General features: G+C 38.4%; 2 protein-coding genes across 11 annotated transcripts in view; one reads left to right on the plus strand and one right to left on the minus strand.

Moving 5' to 3' along the window:
- Positions 1–11896, plus strand: part of SULF2 (sulfatase 2) — a 122895-nt gene extending 110999 nt beyond the window's left edge. For 6 of the 7 annotated variants that reach the window (XM_039563709.1, XM_039563712.1, XM_019284388.3 and 3 more), the window contains 10 exons: positions 252–495; positions 2338–2434; positions 3061–3155; positions 7295–7354; positions 7788–7957; positions 8441–8583; positions 8808–8931; positions 9386–9416; positions 9714–9770; positions 10805–11896. In XM_039563709.1, coding sequence (XP_039419643.1) covers positions 252–495; positions 2338–2434; positions 3061–3155; positions 7295–7354; positions 7788–7957; positions 8441–8583; positions 8808–8931; positions 9386–9416; positions 9714–9770; positions 10805–10835 — 1052 coding nt within the window. In that variant the 3' untranslated portion in view covers positions 10836–11896. The remainder of the gene's footprint in view (positions 1–251; positions 496–2337; positions 2435–3060; positions 3156–7294; positions 7355–7787; positions 7958–8440; positions 8584–8807; positions 8932–9385; positions 9417–9713; positions 9771–10804) is intronic. The other variant, XM_039563710.1, reaches the window with a different exon arrangement.
- A 2698-nt stretch (positions 11897–14594) lies between these two features.
- The window catches only part of NCOA3 (nuclear receptor coactivator 3), a 63106-nt gene continuing 54106 nt past the window's right edge, over positions 14595–23594 (minus strand). For 2 of the 4 annotated variants that reach the window (XM_010396759.3, XM_010396745.3), the window contains exons 19-25: positions 22630–22756; positions 21747–21918; positions 20692–20988; positions 19074–19178; positions 18463–18685; positions 18062–18236; positions 14595–17501 (exon numbers count right to left, since the gene is read on the minus strand). In XM_010396759.3, the coding sequence (XP_010395061.1) occupies positions 17321–17501; positions 18062–18236; positions 18463–18685; positions 19074–19178; positions 20692–20988; positions 21747–21918; positions 22630–22756 (1280 nt within the window). In that variant the 3' untranslated portion in view covers positions 14595–17320. Of the gene's footprint in view, positions 17502–18061; positions 18237–18445; positions 18686–19073; positions 19179–20691; positions 20989–21746; positions 21919–22629; positions 22757–23594 lie in introns of those variants that run through there. The other 2 variants (XM_010396760.3, XM_019284386.2) reach the window with 2 other exon arrangements.

Genomic DNA, 23594 nt, shown 5'->3' on the forward strand with positions numbered 1-23594 from the left:
GAGCATTTTCTTTCCCCTTTGCCATTCTTTTGTATTTGCATTGTACCTCCCCTCTCATGCCCTGAAGTATCCATCCACCCATCCATGCCAAAGTTGGGGAAGCAGCAGCTCACAGAACAACTGCAACAAACACTGTCATCCAGTTAATTCCAAACAGCACAGTATGGGCTGGGTTTTTTCCTTCCAAGAACCACAAAGAGGAGCAAATTGTAACATGCTGTTTCTGCCCCACTTGCACTTTTTCCATGCAGAATTCAAACCAAGCTATGTCCGGAATCGCTCTGCCCGTTCTGTATCTGTTGAGCTGGATGGAGCTGACTATAACCTGGGTTTAGAGGATGGTTACCAGCCCATCTTACCAAGGAACATCACCAAGCGGCACAAGGTGCAGAGGGCTGTTTTCCAGGAGGAGGAAGATAGAGACATGGGGGAATACAGTGGCACTGGTAGCATTGCCGAGTACACAGCCCCTAACCTGATCAAAGTAACCCACAGGTAAGTGCACATGGTAGATTTTGAAAAGCTTTTGCTCCTTAAGTGACTGCTTTACATAAATGGGTGGGTTGAAATGTGCTGAGCATGTTGTGTCCCTCTCGGATACCCAGTCTAGCTTCACTAAAATTCTTATTCCCATGTGTACAATAGTGTTCAGTTTTATTTTAGTTTCGTCATTGCAGAGGGGCATGAAGCTCCTGAAGAGTTGCAGCAGTGCATTTGTGTCTTCTGCATTGGGTAGAGACAGTAACCACTCATCAGTGTATATGTTTCTAGTGAGGACAAGTAAAACTGTTTGCAACAGTGGTGTTAAACCTGTGTGAAACCAAAAGAGGCCTTACACCTGGAAATCAGTGTGTAGTGGATAACCTGGCCTAGCTGGAGACCAAAGGCCTTGACTGGAGCACGAACTGGTTTTGTGTCACTGGTTGCTTTGTACAGAGTTTTCTGTAACCAGTGCTAGGAGAGGAAAATCTATACTGTGACTGAAGTTGGATGGGCCAGGAGCATTGGGAAATGAAACATATTGAGAGAGAAGGAAGGCAATTGTCTGATCACTTGGACTAGTAATAAGCTAAAATAATTTCCTCAATGTTGAATCTAGGGACTGATGATGTCTCTTCAGCTGTACTTGAATTCATTTAGTCCCCATTTCCACCTGTGAATTATCAGAAAATCCACCAATCATCATTGATTACATGCATTAAATTGTTTCATGACTAGCTCATGTAAACATGCAGGAGCCAGGTAGCTGCTGTTGATATCTGTGTTTTCCATTTGACTTCTGTTCGCAGAAGTGAATTAGAAACTCACCAATATGAGGAAATGTAGGCATCAGAGAATTGTGCCCTCTTACCCCAGCTCTCATGAATGTTTAGGACCCATGAATCACTGTTTGTTTTTTCCTTCTGGAACAAATTGAATTGACTTTTGCTGCCTTACTGGGTGAATCCAAGATTCGTACAATGAACTGTCAGGAAGGTTGTGCATTATTCATGAGCTGTCCTTAGCAGAAAAGAAGGCTATGGGACAAAATACATGAGGTGGTTTAAAGAAAATAAAGCAGTATTGCAAATATTCAGCTTTGATTTAAACAAGCATTCAGAAATGACTGCATGGTATTCAACCCCTAATAAACTTTCCAGGTAAATCTGTCAAGTGGTGATTTTTGCTTTCTTCTTTATTAATTTTAAAAAATGGATTTCACTAGAAGTTAGTGAAACATCAGGATTTTATATTGTCAGAGGGTGTTTTGCTTTCAAAGTCAGGGAGATACCCTTGAAAAATTTTAATCACTTTTGTAGAAAACATCAAAATTTCTTTGCTTCTGGGTTCTGGTTTTGGGTTTCCTCTCTTTTCTTTATGGTGTACAAGATGTATGGTGTATAAGATGGTATACATCTTATAAGGAAGTACTTTATCCTTGCTCCTACTCCTGCATCACTTAATTATGCATTGGGAAATTGCCTCTGAGTAATGCTTTCAATTCTTGCTAGTTAGTAATGATTATTTATGTAGGAAGTCCAATGAATAAACAAGAATTCTGTGCAGCACCATTTACGTATAGAAATGAAGCAGTCAACAGGTTCTGCTTGATAGAAATATTCTCGTTGAATTTTTCTACTTAAAAATTTCCATGGCAACTCAAACCCAGACTTCTTTCCTGGCTCAGAACACGCTTGTATTTTCTTGAATGAACATTGGTTTTTGAATTCTGCATGTCATTTCCAATCCATGGTCTCATTTGTCCTGGAGCTGTGTTATTAAGAGCAGCTGTTTGCATTGCTCTGAGTGTGTATGTGTAGCCACTGTAATAAACACTGTTTGCTTTTCCATCCCAAGGTGCTATATCCTGGAGAATGATACCGTTCAGTGTGACACAGATCTGTACAGGTCACTGCAAGCTTGGAAGGACCATAAACTACATATTGACCATGAGGTCAGTGATGTTTTCAGTGTGTGTTTATTTAGCGTTGCTTTCTGTGGGCTGATAGGATCAAGCTGTCTGTCTGTGTGTCTGTTTGCCTCTGGGTGTCTTTGTCCCTCCCTGGAACCTTTTGAACTTGCTGGCTGATTTCAGAATGGACATTTCAGAAATAATTAAATTATTACAAGTTTGTGAAGACAAGATGCCGAGTGGAGGAGAGAATTGCAACTGAAGGTACAGCTGAGAAATGTCATATGGCTTATGAGACAAACAAGACTTAAAGCTGTCCCCATCCTGGGAAAAAATTAATCTGGATCTTTTTAACATCTTAGTAGCTGTGTTCCCCAGTGTACCTCTGAAAACACAGTCCTTCAGTATCAAATATATAAGCCCAAGGAAAAGTGAGTTTAGTTTAGTTCATTAGTTTTGGTGCTTCTAGAATTAATTTCTTTCACTTGTTAGTGCTAGATAATTTGAACATGCTTGTTAGTGGTGAGAGTGGGAGCCGTGGAAGATAGTGAAGAGGAAGCTCTTGGTGACAGTAGGATGGGTTTGAGAAGGTTAGAATAAGACTAAATCATGCTGGTTTTTTTCAACCTCTGTCTTTGTGCCTTTTTGTTGTTTTTTTTTTTTTAAAGATTGAAACTTTGCAAAATAAAATAAAAAACCTGAGGGAGGTGAGAGGTCATCTAAAGAAGAAGCGACCTGAAGAGTGTGATTGTAACAAGCTAAGGTATTTTTTGTGTACTTCAGAAAAATTATTTTTAGTGTGCAACTGTAACTGATTTATGTCCTCACAGGAGAGATCAGGATCTGTTTTTTTCAGTGGTTGCCTGCTTACTGTACTCCTGTGTACACATTCAGGGGAAGCTGAGCTGCTGCACAAATACAAGGCCCACTGTCTGCCAGGCAGGAGTTTAATTGCCTCTGCACCGCATCAAGTGGTGATGATGTAACAGGTCATGTGGCATGGCTTGTAAACCAGTTAGTTATGCTCTTGTACTGAAGATGCTGCTATTAGATATTGGAGATTATTATTTTAAGCTGCACGGTTTTTTCTGAAAACTTTCACAAGGGCAAATCGTTATTATGGTGGAGTGATACACAAATCTGTTTTACAAATAACAGTACATGATGTATATGAATGGGGAGATGAGAGAATTTTTTCCCATCCAATTTTTTTTTCAAGGCTGGAGGTATTATCTCCTAGGATGAAATCACTGCACTATTTAGCAGCTACATCAGGTGGGAGAGGCAGGAATTTAACAGCTGGTGGAGAGTACCTGTATTTGTAACTACTACTGACTCAGTGCACCAGATCTCTTTTTTTCATACTACAAATTATTTGTGAATGAAGTGCAGTAGGCACTTGAATAGTGATTATGCGTTAAGGTCTCTGCATAGTTGGTTCTTACACAGCCAAATATTTGCAAAATGGCCGTACAATTAGCCCATTGATTATGTGGAAAGAAGGTCCATAGAATCATAGAATGTTAAGGTTCAGAAGGGACTTAAAGATCATCCAGTTGCAACCCCACTGCCATGGGCAGGAACACCTCCCACTAGACCAGGTTGCTCATGGCCTTATACAGCCTGGCTTTGAACACTGCAAGGGTTGAGGAATATACAGCCTCCCTGGGCAACCTGTACCAGTGTCTCACCACCCTCACAGTAAAAAATTGGTTTCTAATACCTAACCTAATTTTCCCCTTTACAATTTGTACCTATTGCCCCTTGTCCTATCACTACAGTTCCAGACAGAGTCTCTCTACAGCTTCCCTGTAGGCCCTTTCAGATACTGCATGGCTGCTATGAGGTCTCCACACAACCTTCTCTTCTCCAGGCTGAAGAGCCCCAACTTTCTCAGCCTGTCTTTGCAGGGTATGTGCTTCAGTCCTCTTATCAACTTTGTGGCCTCCTCTGGACTTGCTCCAGCAGCTCCATGTCATTCTTATGTTGGGGACTGTACACAGTTGGGGTCTCACAAGAGCAGACTAGAGGGGTAGAATCCCCTTCCTGGACCTGCTGGCCACACTCCTTTGGGTGAAGCCCAGGATACATGTGGCTTTCTGGGCTGCATGCGCTCACTGTGGGCTTGGGTGCTTCATCAACCATCACCCCCACATTTCTCTCCACAGAGCTGCTCACAATAACTTCTCTACCCAAACTGTAGGTTTGTCAGAGATTGCCATAATCCAGGTGTAGGACCTTGCACTTCCCTTTGTTGAACTTCATGAGGTTTGCATTGGCCCCATCTCTCAAGCCTGTCAAGGTCCCTCTGTATGGCATCTCTTCTCTCTAGAGTGTGTGACTGCACCACACAGCTTGGTGTCATCCACAAACTTGCTGAGTGTGCCCTTGATCCCACTGTGTTGTTGACAACAAAAACATTTGAGCATTATCAGCCCCAGTATCGACCCCCGAGGGACCTCACTCATCACAGGTCTCCACATGGACAATGGGCCCTTGAATGCAATTCTTTGCATGTGACCATCCAGCCAGTTCTTCCTCCACTGAGTGATCTATCCATCAAATCCATGTCTCTACAATTTAAAAGACAAGGATAGCATGCAGGACAGTGTCAAATGCTTTACATAAGTTCAGGTAGACAGTGTCAGTTGCTCTGCTTCCTCCACCAACACTGTAGCCCAGTCACAAAAGGCTACCAAATTTGTCAGGCGCAATTTCCCCTTTGTAAAGCCATGTTGGCTGTTACCCATCACCTCTTCAATTTCCATGTGCCCTTAGCATAGCTTCCAGAAGAATCTGATCCATGATCTTGCCGGGCATAGAAACGAGACTGACTGATCTGTGGTGTCCTGGATCTTCTGCTTTCCCCTTTTTAAAAATGGGCATTATATTTCCCTTTTTCTAGTCATCAGGGACTTGACTGCCACAATTTTTCAAAAATGGTGGATAGTGGCTTAGCAACTTTCCATGCAAGATCCCTCGGGACCCATGGAAAAATCTTATCAGGTCCCATGGACTTGTGCACATTCCGGTTCCTTAGGTGATCTCAAACCTGATCCTGTTCCAGATTCAAGCACACCTGAAACCCAGGGGCAATCGAGCTCTTGCTCTGAAAATAAGCACAACAGAAAATCTTCCAAAATTGAACAGAATTTGCCCCTGAGAAAAGCTGTTCAGAAAGAGACCAGGAGCACCTTCTCCTGCTCATGGTGATCACAGAGCCAGCTCTGAGGCTGCTGAGAGCCAGGTATCACTGGGTGTACTGTAGCCACAGTGGCAGAATGGTTATGATGAACACACACAAAAAAAAAGCTGTATCTGAATGGAATCAAAACCGCAAGGCAGCTGTGCTGTTAGCTGTGGCTAAAGCACCTCTTACCAAGTAGGCTCTGTGAGAGGGTGTGGATAAAACTTCTCTTTCTCACTGGTGTCACAGAATGCCTTTTTGAACTTAATGCTTAAAACCTTGGAGGTGCAACATACTCTACAGATACGAGGTATATAATTATTGTGGATGTGGCCCATGTGGGCAACGTAGTTTCAGCACCAGATCACTAAAATATGGAAAACATCAATTTCTTGGGTTATGGGAGCCCACGTCAAAAACTGCTTAAGATGTATCACTCTAGATGGTAAATAGACAGAAAGTTTATCTTGGTTTATAATCCACTGCTTTCAAAACTGATTAACTGAGTTTATATAAACTGAGCTTATTTAATATGTACTGTAAAGATGAATTTATTTTTGGTGAATGTTTTCTAGAAAATGTAAAATAATTTTATTTTTCAGACTGATATAGAGTACACTTATATTCGTGCATGGCATTATTAAGATAACTAATCCCACTGAAATCAATGAAGTTAATCATCTGAGTTATAATATGGTCAAGTGTTTGCATTTCAATTGCATTGATTTAGCATTTAGAATTAGTTGATGAAATGCCCAGCATCTGTACAAGATAAAAAAATTGACTGAAGAAGATAGTTCTTTAATAAACTTACTTTATTAATTTGTTATGCAGATTAAACTTAAGAAAGCTCCCAACAGCATTAAGAACTTAAAAGATTTGTTTTGAAGGGAATTTTAATACGACAACTAACTGAATTCAGACATACTGTTTAGAAAACAACATTTATTAAACCAAGTTTGAGTTTGCTGATTTGCGTAGGTAGTAACTTTATCAATGAGAAAATATTGCCATTGACTGAGGCTGTTCTTTTTTTTAACTTTGGTAGTGCCACAGAAAAGGAAATTTCTGAAAAATTGTTAAGAGTTCCTGGAGATGGAGGCAAAGCAGTAGTAACTCAGCAAGAATATATGTCTGCTTACACTCTGTCAATCTCTGACTATATTAGACACTGCTCTTGCTGGGACAGTTCAATCCATCTTGTTAAAGTTTTCCTGGAACTTCCAGCTAGTAATAATGGAGTACACCCACATCCCCTGCCTCCCAGCCCTACAAAGTACAGCTGGTGTTGAAATGCTTGTATTCAGAAGGAAAATAACAGGAACGTTGTATAAACTTGTCATTAGGGAATTTAGGGAATATTCAGTTGCAGAAATGTAATTTAATTACAATCTATTTATTCTATGTGCCTCGTGTAGGGAAACAACCAGTTTAAAATAAGAGTCAATTGTAGCTGGACATGGCTGTACACTGCAGTGCAGTGTTAGCACACCGGCCGTCACTGTGGACAAAGGAGCGGAGGAAAGAGGCACAGGGAGGCTGGGAAGTGCCTGATCCAGTCGAGCGAGATTGCCTTTATTCATCACATACACTAATAAATTGAAGAGAGGAGTGACACTGGATTAAATCTGTTTCAAATCCAGTCAGATAATGTGGTAAGAGCAGGGGCAGTTGTCTTGCTGTTGTTCACCAGCAATGTTGTTTTTATTTTCCAGTTATCATTCAAAACACAAGAGCAAACTGAGACACAAAGGATCCAGTCTTCATCCTTTCAAGTAAGTGAAGGCCTGTTCCTTTGAAAGATGATGTTCAAAATGTTAATATTAACACTTGGTCTGTACACACCAGTAACACACTAGGCAAAAGTAGTAGTATTTAATTTATCCTGTATTAAAAAGCATAAATACAGGGACACCTGGGCAAGGAACTAAGCCCGTATCAAAATGCTTGTAAATTCTAAGATAAAGTCTCTGCTTTGGAAAATACCACATTGCAAACCTCAGGCCTACAAGCCCCTTTGGCTGCTTTTTTTTTTTTTTTCCAGTGCTATTGAATTGCAGAGTCATCTCCATTTGTATGGAACACCATTTAATTAAAAAATGCAGATTCTTTCCCTCTGAGCAGCTTATTTTATTAGCTGGTTCAGGTTTTTTTAGGTGTGTTCAAGTTTAACAGAGTTTGCATGACCCTAATGTTTCATGTGTGCAGGAAAGCCCTACAGGAGAAAGACAGGCTGTGGCTGCTGCGAGAGCAGAGACGGAAGAAGAAACTGCGTAAATTGCTTAAGAGAATTAAAAATAATGACACATGCAGCATGCCTGGTCTGACCTGCTTCACCCATGACAACCAGCACTGGCAAACTGCTCCCCTGTGGACACGTAAGAATACTGTAAACTAAGGAATGGGGGGCAAATTTTGGCTAGACTGGGCCAGGATGTTGGGTTGCTGGCAGCTACTGGTTTTGGTTTACAGCTGCTCTGTAACCAAAGCCATGCAGTCTTCTCCATAGTAAATAATCTCTGTTTCAGTGTTGTAGTTATTCTTGCACAAAAGGCAAGGATGTAAAACCAACTGCAAATACCCAGCAGATACTGAATACTGTACAATGACCTGCATGGTATCTCACCATCTGGAATGTTTTTCAACCAGAGAAAGCAACTAGACAAGAGGTTACTTTAGTCATGTTATGTGGGTTAGGTATGCACAGAACAAGAAGCTGATGCTGGAAGGCATTCTTTGCTTTAGAGCTCAGGAGTGAGAGTAACTGTCTGTGAATAAAGTAATACCATAAACAGAAAGTAATTAACAGGGCTAAAGACAGAAGCATGTAGCTTATGTCTTTATAACTCTTCAATTTGCAGTGGGCCCTTTCTGTGCCTGTACCAGTGCCAACAACAACACGTACTGGTGTTTGAGGACAATCAACGAGACCCACAACTTCCTGTTCTGTGAATTTGCTACTGGATTTTTGGAGTATTTTGATCTCAATACCGATCCATATCAGGTATCTGATCATAGACCTTGAGATCACAGCTCAAGAAACACATCATTGTTACTTATCAACAATAAATTGAAATTGTGCAGTATTGCTGCAGGATGTAGTTAAGGCCTGTATCATTTAAACTAGTATAATGTGGCTCTTTCCTGTTACAAATAAACAACCTATATTCCAAAAGTTACCAAATTACAGAGCAATAGTTACTAACAAGAACCACCTGTTTATTGCAGCTAATTAATGCAGTGAATACGCTCGACAGAGATGTTCTTAATCAGTTGCATGTCCAGCTCGTGGAACTCAGAAGTTGCAGAGGGTATAAGCAATGCAATCCAAGAACTAGGAACATGGATCTAGGTAAGTGCCTCTCCTATTGCACTCACAAACTCCCCAAAAGACCCTTACCATTATGAAACTTATGATTTACTTATACTAGTAATGTCCTGCTGAGGCTGACTGCGTTCTCAGATTTTTGTACGTGTTCAGTTTGTGTTATGTCATGTTTTTAAGATGAAGAATGACCCTTAGCATAGTGATAAATATTGCTGAGATGCAGGAGAAGATGAGGAAGGAACAGTACTGGTGAAAGAGGGAGAGAATACCGTAATAGCCACTGTTAGGTGGTCACAGGTCAGTTCAAGTTGGAAGGGACTTCTGCTCCAAACTTCTGCTCAGTGCAGGGTCAGGTATGAGGGCATACCAGCTTACTCAAGGCATCAGGAAATTTGTTAAATTCTTGAGTATTTGTTTTAAATTGTGATTTACCTCATACAGGCAATTGTTAGTAACATTGTTAATTTTCTTCATACAGGACTTAAAGATGGAAGCTACGAGCAGTACAGGTACATTTAAAAAAAAAAGTTATGTTATTATTCTTAAGTACTACCTTCATGCTGAAAGAGCAAGTGTGGGATTGGGAACCACGTGGAAAGCCCTGGCCTAAAAGAGCATTTGAAAGACCTTTCCACCCCAGTTGCTTTGAAACACTGGAGCTATTTGTTTCAATGTTACAGTATGTTCTGATCCTAGCAGTCAAAATTCTGGCTGAATTCTTCTTCCTCCTCTTTCACACTGTGTGGTGCTGGTTGCTTTCTTGGTGATGGTTAACTTTTTTTCTCCTTTTGCTGCTTGAAAATTAGGCAATTTCAGCGTCGAAAATGGCCAGATGTGAAGAGACCATCATCTGCCAAGTCACTGTGAGTTGGGAGCAATTCACCAAAAGCATTAGCTTTTACTTAGCTTTTTCCCTTCTCTTTTTGCATGCACCACCTTTTTTACCATTATTATCTATTCTCATGGAATGCTTAGGAGGAAAGTCCTCTAAATTATGCAAGAAATACGATACTGCCATATCTTTACTGACTACTATTGCTGCACAAAACCTCTTGGTACATTTTTTTTGGGAATCTAGGAGCATTAAGGTCAAGGCAATTTCAAACAAGTTAGATGCTCAGTTGAAGAAACCAGTTATGGTCAACTGCCAGTAAAAATTAAAGTCCAATATATTGGTTTTGTCTGGATTTAAACTAGTAGCAGCTACCTAGTGGTTTTTCACACAGTCCAGAAAGAACAAAACCGACTGATTTCTCATGAGTTGTGAGGCAGCATCATGTATTTTCTTGCTCTTTATCCAACTACAGCCTTGTGCTGTGAGCAGAAAAAGGAATTTAAAACAGAAAGTAGACTACAAGACAGATTTGTATCTAAAACTGCTTTTTTCTTGCTCAGCTGGCATTTAAAACTTGATGATGATCTGGCAGTTTCTCAAACTGTCAGAGCTCCAAGGTGAGGTACAAATTTACGTATATTAAAAACTTACTGTTGCCTGTTACTGTCTCTGAATCTCCCCTTAAAAAGAAGGCAGAGACTTCATTAAAAATCATAAAGTGTTCTCAAACTGTACAGTGGGAAAACCAGGTACAAGTCCCTTTCTAGGCACAGTCTGGTCTTCTTGCCCAAGAGGAGTTGCTCCTATAATGCAGTGTTTTTATTTCTAATTGAAGAGATCTAAGACTGGCTTTAGAACCAAAATGAAGGCTGAATTAACAAGCTGTGTACAGGCTGAAGTTTCAAACACAGTTGGATTATTTCTGTCATTCAACTGCTATGCTTTTATAGGTGGTTCATGGTGTTTCCATTGTTTTTTACCGCATGGAACCATTAAAAATACCTTTCTAACTACTTTCTACAAGAATGCTATACACTAAACTGCATTTGTTTTATTTTAAAGAGGACAACTGTGGGAAGGCTGGGAGGGCTAATCTCCCCCATGTGCTGCACCTCCATGAGGATACAACCTGGCCAGGACTTGAATCCATGTACAGACTAAAAGAATTGTAACATTTGCCTGAAGAACTGGATAAACTTTGAGGCTGAAATAGATAGAATGTTTGCACTGGTGAGTGAGTTGAATAGAAGCAGTGAAATTATGGGAAATGCTGTCAGAAATACAGGTCTCTGAAATCCACTGTTGTACTGGCTTTTTTGCTTTGGATTATACCTCATCAGCTTCACAAGGCATTTTACTTCAAGACACAACTGACGCTGATTCAGGAATTGATACAGGAGGAAACCTAGCCACATCCCAAAGAGGACTGCCACTGCAGCGGCAGTGTTTACACAGACAGTTGAAGGGACCTTAAAACAATTTCCAGTTCACTTGTATCTTTAGTTGTCATGAGAAAAACTTCAAAGCCAAGTACAACTCTAAAGCAAGATTTAGAAAACAAGCTTTTTCTTATCACTGGGGTAAAGGTAATGGTCGAAAAGAACTTTGAAAAGATTCAGGAACTGAAGTCAGCAGCACTGAGTGTTCTCAATACCATGGAATTTCTTCAATTTTCTCTGAGGATACATTTTAGTTCTACATCTACTTGTTCATCGTATTGTCACCTCTATGAATATTAGAGAAAATCTTGTCTAACAGGATGCCACATTTTTGGAGGGGTTGTGTAAATATTGATCAGTATACTGTTTGAAAATAAATTCCTTCAGGTTGTGAAGAAATTTGTTAATAAAAAAGAGTATAACACCCACCCACCATTTCTCAAAATGCTACTTACTGTTGCATAGTACGTCAGAATTTACTCATTTTTAAAGGTACTGAAAAATCTCAGTAAATGTGCATCTTAAATTTTAAAAAAATCTGATTTGTATGACTTTTTTTATGTGGTAATATTATACTGTATGTTCAAAACCAAAACAGTTCCTTTGAGAAAGCAGTGTTTGCTTAGCAGTGTAACTTTTACATTTATTTTTTAAAAAAGGCAGCTCTGAGAGTTCAATACTTGTAGTCAATAAAGAATAATCTAGTTCTGCTTTAGTCTGCAAAAAAATAAATGTTCTGAATGACAGTTACTGTTCAAAGGTTTTCACAGGGGAAAAAAACCTATAATTTTACTAAGCACAGTGTACAGAATTATTTGAGTAGTTTCATAAGGACATTATTAAATACGTTGTAGTACAGGCACTAGTAGTGAGATTTGCATTTTTAATTTGTTTCATGTTACGTTGCTACCTGTGTTTAAAGGCAAATGCCTGAGGGCGCTCATGGGACAGACTCAACCACCTGTGGCCTTCACTCCTAACAAAGACGTATTTTTTTCAAAATGCAAACTTGCCCTTGTAGAAATGCAGTGTAAAAATACAGCATGGAAATTATTTTGAAGCCCTTCCTGGTTTTCCAATTAGGAAAATCAAGTGGAATTCTATCCAGGCATATAGATCCCTGGTATCACAACCCCATACTCAAAAAAATGCACTTCAATTTAGGAAGTGAGAAAAAATCCCTGCTCAGAAAGCAGAAGTGCAGTCTGTATATGGTAAGATAGGGCTTGAGTATTTGTATCATATGTGGTAAGTCAAATACACTACCCAAAGCTTTCTTGCAAGCTTTTTTTGATTATGGAAGTAAAATCTGAATGTCTGTCTTAATCTAGCCATGTATTTTCTTTATAACTTGTTACAAATTTCATGGATTATCAGAAAAATCTACTAGATGGTGAAGTCCCAGATACATACAAGTAAGTTAAAAAATACTTAAGTTCCCAAGAAATCCCACATTTTTGGTGCTTTCCAGAGAAGAGTTTTAGGTATCTGCCATTCCCCGTGTGCATGCAGAAAGAGTATGAGGTTAGATTTTTAAAAAATTTGCATGCACTTGTATGTTTAGCCTATAGTCTCTGGCAAGGTGAGGTGGTGACTGTCAAAATCCTGCAGGACCAGTGTTACTGCACCTGTTACTTTTCAGTCAAAAGCTTGAAAAGTTACCTTGTCCCTTTACAGAAAATACTGACCTGTGAGACTTGTATGTGACACAAGAAGCAGCTGGTATATAATGAAAGGTATGTTGTTGCCAAGTTTGGGGAAAGACACCACCTCTCATCCTTTCAGCTCTTCTAGAGACTGCTATTTAAGTTGAAAAAGATGTGAGTTCTAGTCAGTGTCAGTGCTAAATGTGTGTCTCGTAAGTGAAAGGTCTCAGTTGTTATTCCCTCAGCTTTTACAGCCAACTTCGAAAAAATGTAAATCATTCTTTCCACACAGTTTTCATCAGTGATAGCAGGGAATTTTCTCTGACCTTTACAGAATAATCAGCCTTTAAAGTATTAGCTCATACAGTGTCACCAAGTTCTGATTTTAAATAGAAATCTTTATTTACATTATTATTAACATCCAAAACAAAAACCAGAAGGGCAGTAATACCTTACAACCAACTTTTATAAATCAGTCCTCATGATTTTTCTGTTTTGCAAAATAAAGATACAGATATTTCAAGCAATACTTATAATGTAAACTAAACTTATATGCAATTCTCAATACTGTATGCCTTCTCCTGAGAATTTTTTGAAATATTGCTCTCAGAATTACATGGTTTCACACTTGCTGTGTCATTCTGTCATCTGGCAGTCTGCACATAAATTCTAAAATAAAAGGTGTGCTAATTGGTGCAACATTTAAATAAGTTTTGTCTTGTGACAGAAACATGGTCTGAATTTCTCACTTTGAAAGCAGCATTTTAGGCCAATAGAAAAAGTACAACTACCTACGGGTTTATTAAATGCATGGTGTCTGTGATCAAAAAAGTAACAGAGCCGTAGCAAAACAAAACTCGTTTATGCAGCAGTGATCAGAAGTTGCTGTACTAGTTAATTCATCTCTTACTGTTGAAAAATGTTACATGGGTTTTATTTTTAAAAAATTCAGAAAAATCTACTGCTATAGGACCAAAGCAAAATTGATGGTGGTAACTAAATGTCAACAGATTTCAAACTAGATGTACTATTTAGTGCTGCCATGAAAGATGCCATTTTAAAATGCATTTTAAAAGTGCCCCCTGCCCCTTCATCAAGTTTAAACTAAAAATCTTTTAATTCAGAAAAAAAAGTAGGTACTGGAAAGCTCCAGCATTCTAAACAGATGAGAAAAGGATGAGCCTTTATAGCGTCAGTCAGGTAGGTACCAATTACACATAGATGTATAAACAGAATTACTAACTTTTTAAAAAATTGCACTGCAAGATGTATATAGCAGTATATAGTCTAGAGCTCACCTCATGAAAGCAATCAGTGTTTGTAGTTTCCATCAATATAATGAACTACAAAATATAAATATTGTTCTACTCTGATTTGATATAAAAAGCAAGGGATTGTTGCCTTTCACCTTCAGTAAAAGCAGCACTTACTCAACAAATAGATATGTTCCAAGAAATGAAAAGATAAAAGTTCCTTAGGCTTTTAAAAGTTTTGCATTTATAAACACACATTAACGGGACTGAAAATTTCAAATAAATGCTGTGATAATCTATATACTCAGAACTAAGGGAGGAGACAGGGTTGCATGAAGTAGATCAATTGACTCTACATTCCCTTTGAAACACAGGTGGGCAGGTGCTAAGGATTAATTTTTTGAGACTATTTCTATTGAAACTTACTTGTATCAAAATGGAAGATCACTGAATATTTTGAACAACAAAACCCCTCTTGCTAACAGTACCAAGAATAAGCAAAAAAGAACACAGATCAGGTTTTTTTGGTTTCTTTTACTCACTTGGGAGAAATCAGTTTTCCATTACACAATGAACAACAGAACAGAAGCACCACACATCTTAAACATTTCTGGATCATCCCTTATGAAGGTTTCACGGTTTAAGTCCTTGTAACTGCAAAAAGTGCAAAGGGATCTTCATTTCAAGCACCCAAAATGGAGGGGGAAAAAAACCCCCATGCTATCAGCAAATAATATGTAACCAGACTTAAATACTGATATGAGAGAAATCTGCTTAGAAAATACATTCGTTACTATTAGAACAATCCAATGAGGTGTAGACATTTGGTTAAAGTGTGGCTTAATATCCTTAAAGATTTCTGGATGTGACATAACAACAACTATTTTTCAACAGACAAACATTTTTGAAGAACATTAAGAGTTCATTAAAATTGACCAAGAAGACACAATCCAGCTTCATCAACTGAAAAGGCAACCTATTATAGACAGACATGAGCATTCTGACAAGTTTTAAGATCCTACAAATATGCCTTTGTGTCATATTGCCTTAAGTAAAAAGAAATGTAACAGAAGTGCTCACAGGTGGAGAAAGTATTTAACAACCGGTCTTTTATTTTATAAAAAGCTGTATGTTAAAGATGTAAAAATAAATGAAGTGTTGAAGACCAAAGAAGAGAAATATGTGGGCAAAATCACCCAGATTCAAAGTCCTTAAATTTAATTAAAAATTCTGTTTGGACCTCAACTACAGCGAGTTTCCAGAAATCAATTTTGTTAAATATTTAGCTTCACAAACTCTGCAAAAATGAGTTAGTGACCTACAAAAGTCATATATATAATACATTATTTTAAAGATCATATTTACAAAATTTATTCACAAAAAAGACTGCAAAATTCTGATTCTGACTGCAGTGTCTTGCCTTGAGTTTTCTTAAGTTATTTTTAAAAAAAAGGTGAAAGATTATTGCTCTGATTTCCATACACAGAAAGCATTACATTATGCAGTCTTTTCAAATAATTCTTGAGATTGTGTTTGAGAAGGAACATGAGTACACCCCACCTTCATATTAAGTCCTTATCAAAGATATTGCATTAATCCATTATATAGTCTTCTATAAAGTGCACTCAGCTGCACAGCAATATGTAAATATTAGTCACAATTGTGTTTAAATAATTTAAATCGTTTGTCCTCTCTTTTTAACCCTTGGCTTCAATGGACAGGATTTTGGACTAGCATGTGCCAATTAATTTTGCAGTGCTACTTTGCTTGGGAAATCCCTGACTCTTGGGGTAAGAGACTAAAAGCAGCATTTATATTCAGGAATTCATATAAAAGAGTCAAGGCTAAGAACTACATTCTTTGTCAGATATTATTAGAGAAATCAGGAAATTCTTACCACTGTGACTTCTCCAGGCACTTTTGTCTGCCTGTAGTTAAAGGGCTTTGGATAGCTACAGTAAACAGATAAGGTATACCAGGAGTCTACCCATCAACTCTATTAAAATGCCATTACCAAATTCACATATCTAGAGGAAGAGCACCAAAAATACTAAGCTTTTTTTGTGCCCCACATTATACAGTAATACAGAGACTGCTTCTACTAAAATGTATTTTTGTTCGGTAGGGTTTTTTGGTTTGTTTTCCTCTGGATGAGAAAATTTATCACTGGTTTCTGTAAGCCCAGTATGAGTTGCCATGAAGAATGTGTCACTTTCCTTTCTAACACTAGTGCATTTAGCCATTCTTGTTTGAAGATGTGGTTCTAGATGTCAGCAGTATTTCTGTTAAAGAAAAGATACTTTCATCAGAGAAGACATGTTTGCTGAAAAAAAGTGGTCCATGTACTGCATTTGGAAGAGGAAACTACTGACAGTCAATGCCTAGAAGCAGAAGAATAGCTTTTTAGTGCTCCACTTTGTAAATAATTTCTAGAAAACAAATGCTGTCCTTGGATTTCATAAACATACTATTTGGGTATCTTTATGTCATGTAGATTTGGAAAATCTGACATTTCACCTTTATATTCTCCTCTTTATAAAAGGCATTTGTTGTATCAGAGTCCTCCAAAACTTTACTAACGCCCAGAAGTCCTCAGATTATTCTGACTGCTTCCTCAGGTATGCTGGACAAAATTTCATGAGATACTTTTTACTTGAACAGACTTAGCTTATGTCAGTATTATGTTGCTCATGCCTAGGTATTTTGTGGAAAAATTGTAGCAAAAGTGTATTTTATATTTCAGCTTTCTTTTCAGTGCCTGTTATAAGCACACTTTCACCTTAAATGAGGGGTCTAAATTTTCCATAGTTTCTGGCTATGCATACACAAGTTATTCTAAGGTATTGTAAGGGCAAGTATCATCTGCATCTGCCAGGATACCACACTATCAGGATTCTTAGCCTGACTTGTAAGAGCTGTTATGTATAATTTTCAAGATCTGCTGAAGATGCATTTCTCAATGCCCATGGGGTTTTTTCCTGGGGTTTCTCCAGGTTCAGAAGTATTTCAATCCTTTGTGCAGTTTAAGGCTTGATCCTACCCATGATACTTCAAAGTCAACAGCTAATCACACCATACAGCTTGGGTTCATTGTGAATTTGGTTACATATCCTCAAAAATAAAGTATCTCTTTGGACATAAAATTAATAGGCCCACAGATGCAAATATAAACAGGATAACTGAGAGCAGGATTGTGCCAGAGGAATGGATGTAATCAGACTGTACTCAATGGAAAAAGAGTCAGCAAATCTTTTTCATCAGTCTTGATGTACAACTTACCTGGTCTGGACCCATAGGCATTCCTGACATAGGCATGGTATTAATACTCATCTGTCCAATGTGGCCACTGCTGCCATTCATGTGCATCATACTGTACGCTGCTGGATTACCTTGATGGCTGAACTGCTGCTGGGGAAAAGAACTGAAGTACAAAAGGACAAATAAAATTACCTTCCAAGAAGTTTACACACTGATGTATTGCCTTCCCTGCACCAGCTGTCAACACATGAAAGATAAAACTATTTTTACATTTACCTGTTTTTACCTAGTATCTGTTTAACATGGAAACTTCCCTCCCAAAAGGAATTTGAGTCTTTAGAAATGCACAGTTGTATGTGTATGCCTAATGTAACCTTTTTGAGGCTAGTATTAGGGCTGTATCATCCACTGTAATACTATGTGAACTTTTGTTATTTCCCCACCCCCTCCTCCAAGTTATTTTTTCAATATTTAAAGACTGAATGTTCCATCTGGCTACAAAGATTGTAGAGGTCCAGTATGAATCATTGGAGCTAAGCATAAAATACACTTAATCACTCTATTTCCCAAACCAGAGCAGGATGAAGGACAATACAGACACTAGAGAGGTGGTTATTTTTTCCTCTTGTAAATCCTTTTCCTACTACATGCTATTGAACATAGTTTCTACTTCCAGCGAAATGAAAGACTTTTTGAGAAACAGGTTGTAATTGTGAAGTTCACCTGTTTCTGGGCATGCTTCCTGAGGGCCAGCCCTTCATCTCTGAGGACTGGTACATTGTTGCTGACTGAGGATGCTGCAACATAGGGTTCTGGGAGGGTCCAATTCTTGATGATATCATTGGATTGGGAGGGCTTGATACTCTACTAAATGCAGGATCAGGTTGTTGGCTTATTCCTTAAAATAAAACAAAAAGGAGACAGATACAACATACTTCAGTTAGCATCACCTAGTACTTCTAGTTTATCTTCTTGCAGTGATTGGAAGGGGAAAAGTCATCCTTTTTTGCAGCAGTATTTTCAATTTCTCAGAATGACTGGTATTTAGGTAGTTTGGATTAATTAAAAAATGGAAAAGAAAACCAGACAAATAAAAAAGAAACCAACCATGTTAGTACTAGTACCATAATTAGGTGGATAGGGGAATTGCTGTGAAGGAACTTGAGCCATTGGAGGGCCTGTCAAAGCACTATCCATGCTTCCTGAGGCAGTCACATTTGGTGGTGGACTGAAGGCCTGAGGTTGCTGTTGCTGCTGCATCATCATTGCCATCCTCTGTTGTCTAAAATGGTGACTTATTAGCTCCCTGTTACGCTGAGCCACCATTTGAGCATTAAGAAAACCTTGCTATCCCCCAAAGAGAAGAAAAATCATATTAGAAGATGTTTTTACAAATAAAATCATGTCACAGTCAAACTCATTTCTAAGACCCAGCAAGTTAAGGAAAAACCCCAGCCAGTACAAAAGAAATCATCAAAATATTAAGACAAAAGTTTTCATTAAATTGTCATTAATGCTAAACAAATGATAATGATATTTTACATGGAAAAACTATTGGCATACTGAATTGACAGTATAACCTAATGAACAAATCCCCCTGCAATCTCAGGAATAAGGGAGGTAAAAAAACCCCCTTTTTTTAAATTATGCAGAGAAACAAAACCAAAGAGGAATGCTATAAAACGATGAAAGAAGGTTGGAATTCTAAATAATGGCTACTGTAATAATTATTTACCTGGGATCCCACCTGTGGCTGCATAACTGGTCTCATCACTGAGTTAGTACCACTTACTGGATTTTCCATTTTTATTTCAAGCGTTTGACGGGTCTGATTCATAAACTTGGAAAAAGACATTTTAGTACTATTAGCTTGAAAATAACAGCATCTGAACCGAGTAATGGCAACTCCTGCAAAACCACTCTTTAGAGACCTCTTGAACCCATAAAGTGCAATGGCTAATTTTTGCCTTGTCTAATGTACCTGAAGAACCAAACTATTTGTTTAAGCAGCTCAAACACACACAAACCCCACCCCACCCCCCTCCTTCAAACAGTGCAGCATTAACTGGCCTTGGTTTTTTATTTCCCTTGAAATTAGCATTCTTCAAGAATAAAGAGCAGACTATCTGTTTCAAACAGTTGTGTCACAGAAAACCGAGAGAGAACACAGTATTTCCTAACATTGCCATTCCACGTGTGGAGAGGAAAGGGTTGAAAAATGGAAGATTGTCGAGGAGAGAGAAAAGCTGTTTTTAGAATCATTTTCTCTCAAAGACCAATGATGCACTTGGGGGATGTTAGAAAATACTCTGGCTGAGAAAATTCACGCTTATGTTTACTCTGAGATGTTGTCTGTCTAAGGAAAAGAAATGGAATTTTCTCACAAAAGATAGCAGGACGTTGTAAAGACTTTTAAAAGCCTTTCCCATAGACTTGGGCCTCTTTGTAAAGGTGGGGGAAGGGAGATAAGAGGGTTTGGAGATGTAAAACTACAGCCTGGCAAAGGACTGTGCATGCTCCAGGCCCTTTTGATATGTAATGCAGGGCTCAAGCCTGGGTGCTTTTTGCCCCTGCTAAAATGAGCTTAGCAGTTTATGTGTATCTGTGTTTTTGGAATCCAAGATGATGGAATAAACCTACTCTTTGCACTTCAGCTGTGTGTTGTTGTTGTCTTGGTGTTACCTGCATGTATTCTGTTCACACACCATGTCATACAGCAGTAGTTCAGTTTTCCAAGTTTTATTTGTACGCTGTATTTAATACCAAGCCTGCATTTTCACGTGAGGAATTCAATGCTGAAATCATGCACCAATTTTTTAAGCAGCTTCTTCAACCTAGTGTTAAGATCTATGTGGCTGTATCTGTTCTCTCACCTTTCATCCAAAGAAAGTACCTAAAGTCACATCAAATCATGAAATGGAAAGCAAACCCATATATCGATAAACCCAAATGATTAGTTAGAAAATACAGCAAGAAAGAAGTAACACCTGATTTACAGAAGAAATGCAGCTCTCATTTAATGCTATCTGTGAGGTTCCGAGAACATACTAATCTTAAAATGGATAAAGAGTTACACTGTACAAAAGCACTGTTTTAACTAGCAATCGTTTTGTGTGCTGCAGGAACCAATCTAACCTGTAGCTGATAAAGGAGAAACACTTGTCTTAATAAATGTTCTTCCACTCCTACAGCCATCAGGCATTCAATGAGAAGCACTGTCGAAATGAAAGATCCACCCTCTCAATCACCTGTTGTGATCTCCATTGTTATGTATGTGAAGCAACATAATTCCGAGTGCAAGTGATTCAATTCTGAAACATGGAGGAAATGTAAATGTAGGAGCAAAAAATTACCTGCTGTCCCTGGAGCCTCTGCTGGAGCTGCATGCGTAGCTGCTTTGGTGTGTTGGTTCGAGGTCTCATCACATTTGCTCGGGGATGCATACTTTGCATAGGAAAATTGCTCGGTTGGCTCATCTGATTCATCACTGAATTAAAAGACGGCTGCTGTCCCTGGACATTACTGAAACTTCCTGGCATTGCTGCCCCTTGCCCTTGGTAGGGTTGACCATATAACAAAGGCTTCTGGTCAATCATAACTGAAGATTCCTGACCTTGAAATGAATCTTGTTTGGGTTCCAAAGTTTGTCCCTTCAACAGATACAAAAGTGTTTTCATTAGCAGTATATATAGAACTCCTAAAGAAGCAATAAAATTAACACAGCATAATACACCAGTCAGCAATTTTTTGGATAGAACATAACATGGACAGCTGCTGTTAGTTCTGTCTCCAGACTAATGAAATAGTAAAAGTCATTAATAATAATTCTTTTTAAAATCAATTTTGCTGCACACTGCATACACAGGCAGACCAGTGTCACTATTCAAGCCCCTCTGCACTTTATGATGCTATTTGTACAAATGATAGTGTCATTTTGTGGTTCTTAGCAAGTTCCAAATTACTCACAGAAATTCTTTTTCATATTTGCTAGCCATGCAAATTCAAGCTGCAACCGAAGGAGATACACATCACTTCCAGTCAAATAATTCACAACCTAAGCTCAGCTGACAACAGGCTACTAAAGAAACCCAACACAATTCTCAGCTTATAGATTTATAATGAATTACACCCAAAACCCCACCTTTATATACCAAGGCATGATATAATAAACTTCCGTAAGAATATGCCATTTTATATTTCTTGTAATGCACAAGAAATTTAATCCATACTGAGCTTCTCCATTGAAAATCACTAGTCAATGTAGAGGTTTCCAAAAGCAAATGTATGAAAATGAAGATGAGGATGTGAGGAGATGAAGTAAATGAGGAGGCCCTCTTCACTTTCTTTTCAAGTAACAAAACAATATTGGTCTTTGGAAAATAAATGGCCAAAATATCTGTTTACTTACTTGGTTTACAAGATCAGGAATTCCTAATGCTCTGTCAATTTCTTCCAGACCTGTGACATCTGTATTACTCAGTAGTGTGTGCAGCTGATCCAGAAGCGCCCTTTCATCATTCTGACCTTCCATATTTGGTGCCGAACATAAGAGGTCATCCAAAGAGCTTCTAACTAATTGTCTATAAATAAAAAAAGATTAAAATCATAGAATCTATAAGGTTAGAAAAGACCTCCAAGAACACTGAGACCAGCCTTTGACCGAATACCACCTTGCCAACTACACTATAGCACTAAGTGCAACATATAGTCGTTTCTTGAACACTTTAGGAATGGTGTCTCCACCACCTCCCTGGGCAGCCCATTCCAATGCCTGACCACTCTTTCAGTGAAGAAATTCATTACAACCATTACAATAAAAAACACAGTTTTTATATAGTATATTGAGCTGGGTATGATTAAGTACTATCATCACCCCGATGACTGAAGTAAGACTTAACAACTTAAGTCCCAAATTTATGTCCTAAAATGTCCAGTCACCTTCCATGCACCTGTGAACATACATAAATTCTGTTTTCTCCTAGCTTCTGCCATGTGCCACAGAGATACGATTTCAGAGTTTCCCATCTCTTTTTTCTGTGCCTCCCAACTCAAGGATTGATAGATTTTGTTAACAATGCCTTTTATGGAGCTGGGTTAAAAGATATCCAGTGTTGGATCAGCAGCAGAAATGGAAACATTTCTGAAACATTCCATTCCAGAAATGGAATTCTGACTCCAATTTGTTATCCCCACTGTGTATGCTACACAGTTTTATTTCCAGGTCTTAAATTCTTCTGACAGACAGCAAACAGTTGTATTTAGAATTACCTTAAAACCTTCCCCAATTCTACCTGCTTTGTGAACCCCGTGATGCTTGCTCCATGGACATCATATTGTCAGGCCACAATCCAGGTTGGTTAGAAGGTCCAGGCTGTCCATATGGATTCCCTCCCATGTCAATGTTTATCTCATTTGGCCCTGCAAGGTAAAACATTTGTGTATTTTTTAAAAACCGAAGGTCTCTGCTTGCTCTCCTAGTGTTCACATTAGGATGACCACACAAATTGTCAAGCAGCTTCTTGAGCTTTCCATTATCATGTTTTACAGTGTATACACAAAAACTCACAATTAAGATAATTTCACAAGTATAACAGACAACAGATTTAAATATGGCAGACCGTGATCTAGACCTGCTACGCTGTTACAGCAGAATTGCTATTTCTATTCCTTTAGCCTCTAAATAGGAGCACGATAGACATAGCACTTTACATGAAAAAAAAACTCAACAAAAATTCTGGACAATGATATCTGGGTACCAGCAAATATACACTGTCATAGTGACATCAAAATTTGTCATTTTAAATTCCAATACAGAGTGGAAATCAAAAGAAACACACACTACATAACATTTTGGTCTTTGGGAGTACTTTCTTCCCTCTACCTGTCCAGGGACATACAGCAATACAAAGGAGAGTTTATGTCATCCCATTATTTCCCAGTATCTGTGTGAATCACCTAGCAACAATAATTTCTAGGAAGCTAAGCTGAAAAATTCTGACTCAGTCAGGACTGCACAAATTTCTTCCACATTTAAACTTATACCCATTTGTTGCATTGAAATAGTAAGTCTGTTTAAGAGAACTGGTAACAGTCCTGGTAGCTTTCCATGATAAGAAAGGAATGCTGTCTAATTAAGCTGGTTTGGGGCATACTGGTACTGGCATAGTAGACTGGACAATTTCAGCTCTAGACTAAACCTTTGTTAAAGATATAGAACAGGAAAAACCCACAGGCTTTAAGACTGTTCATATTTTAC

Source organism: Corvus cornix, chromosome 20 (assembly GCF_000738735.6).
Source record: "Corvus cornix cornix isolate S_Up_H32 chromosome 20, ASM73873v5, whole genome shotgun sequence".
NCBI classification, from domain to species: Eukaryota; Metazoa; Chordata; class Aves; order Passeriformes; family Corvidae; genus Corvus; species Corvus cornix.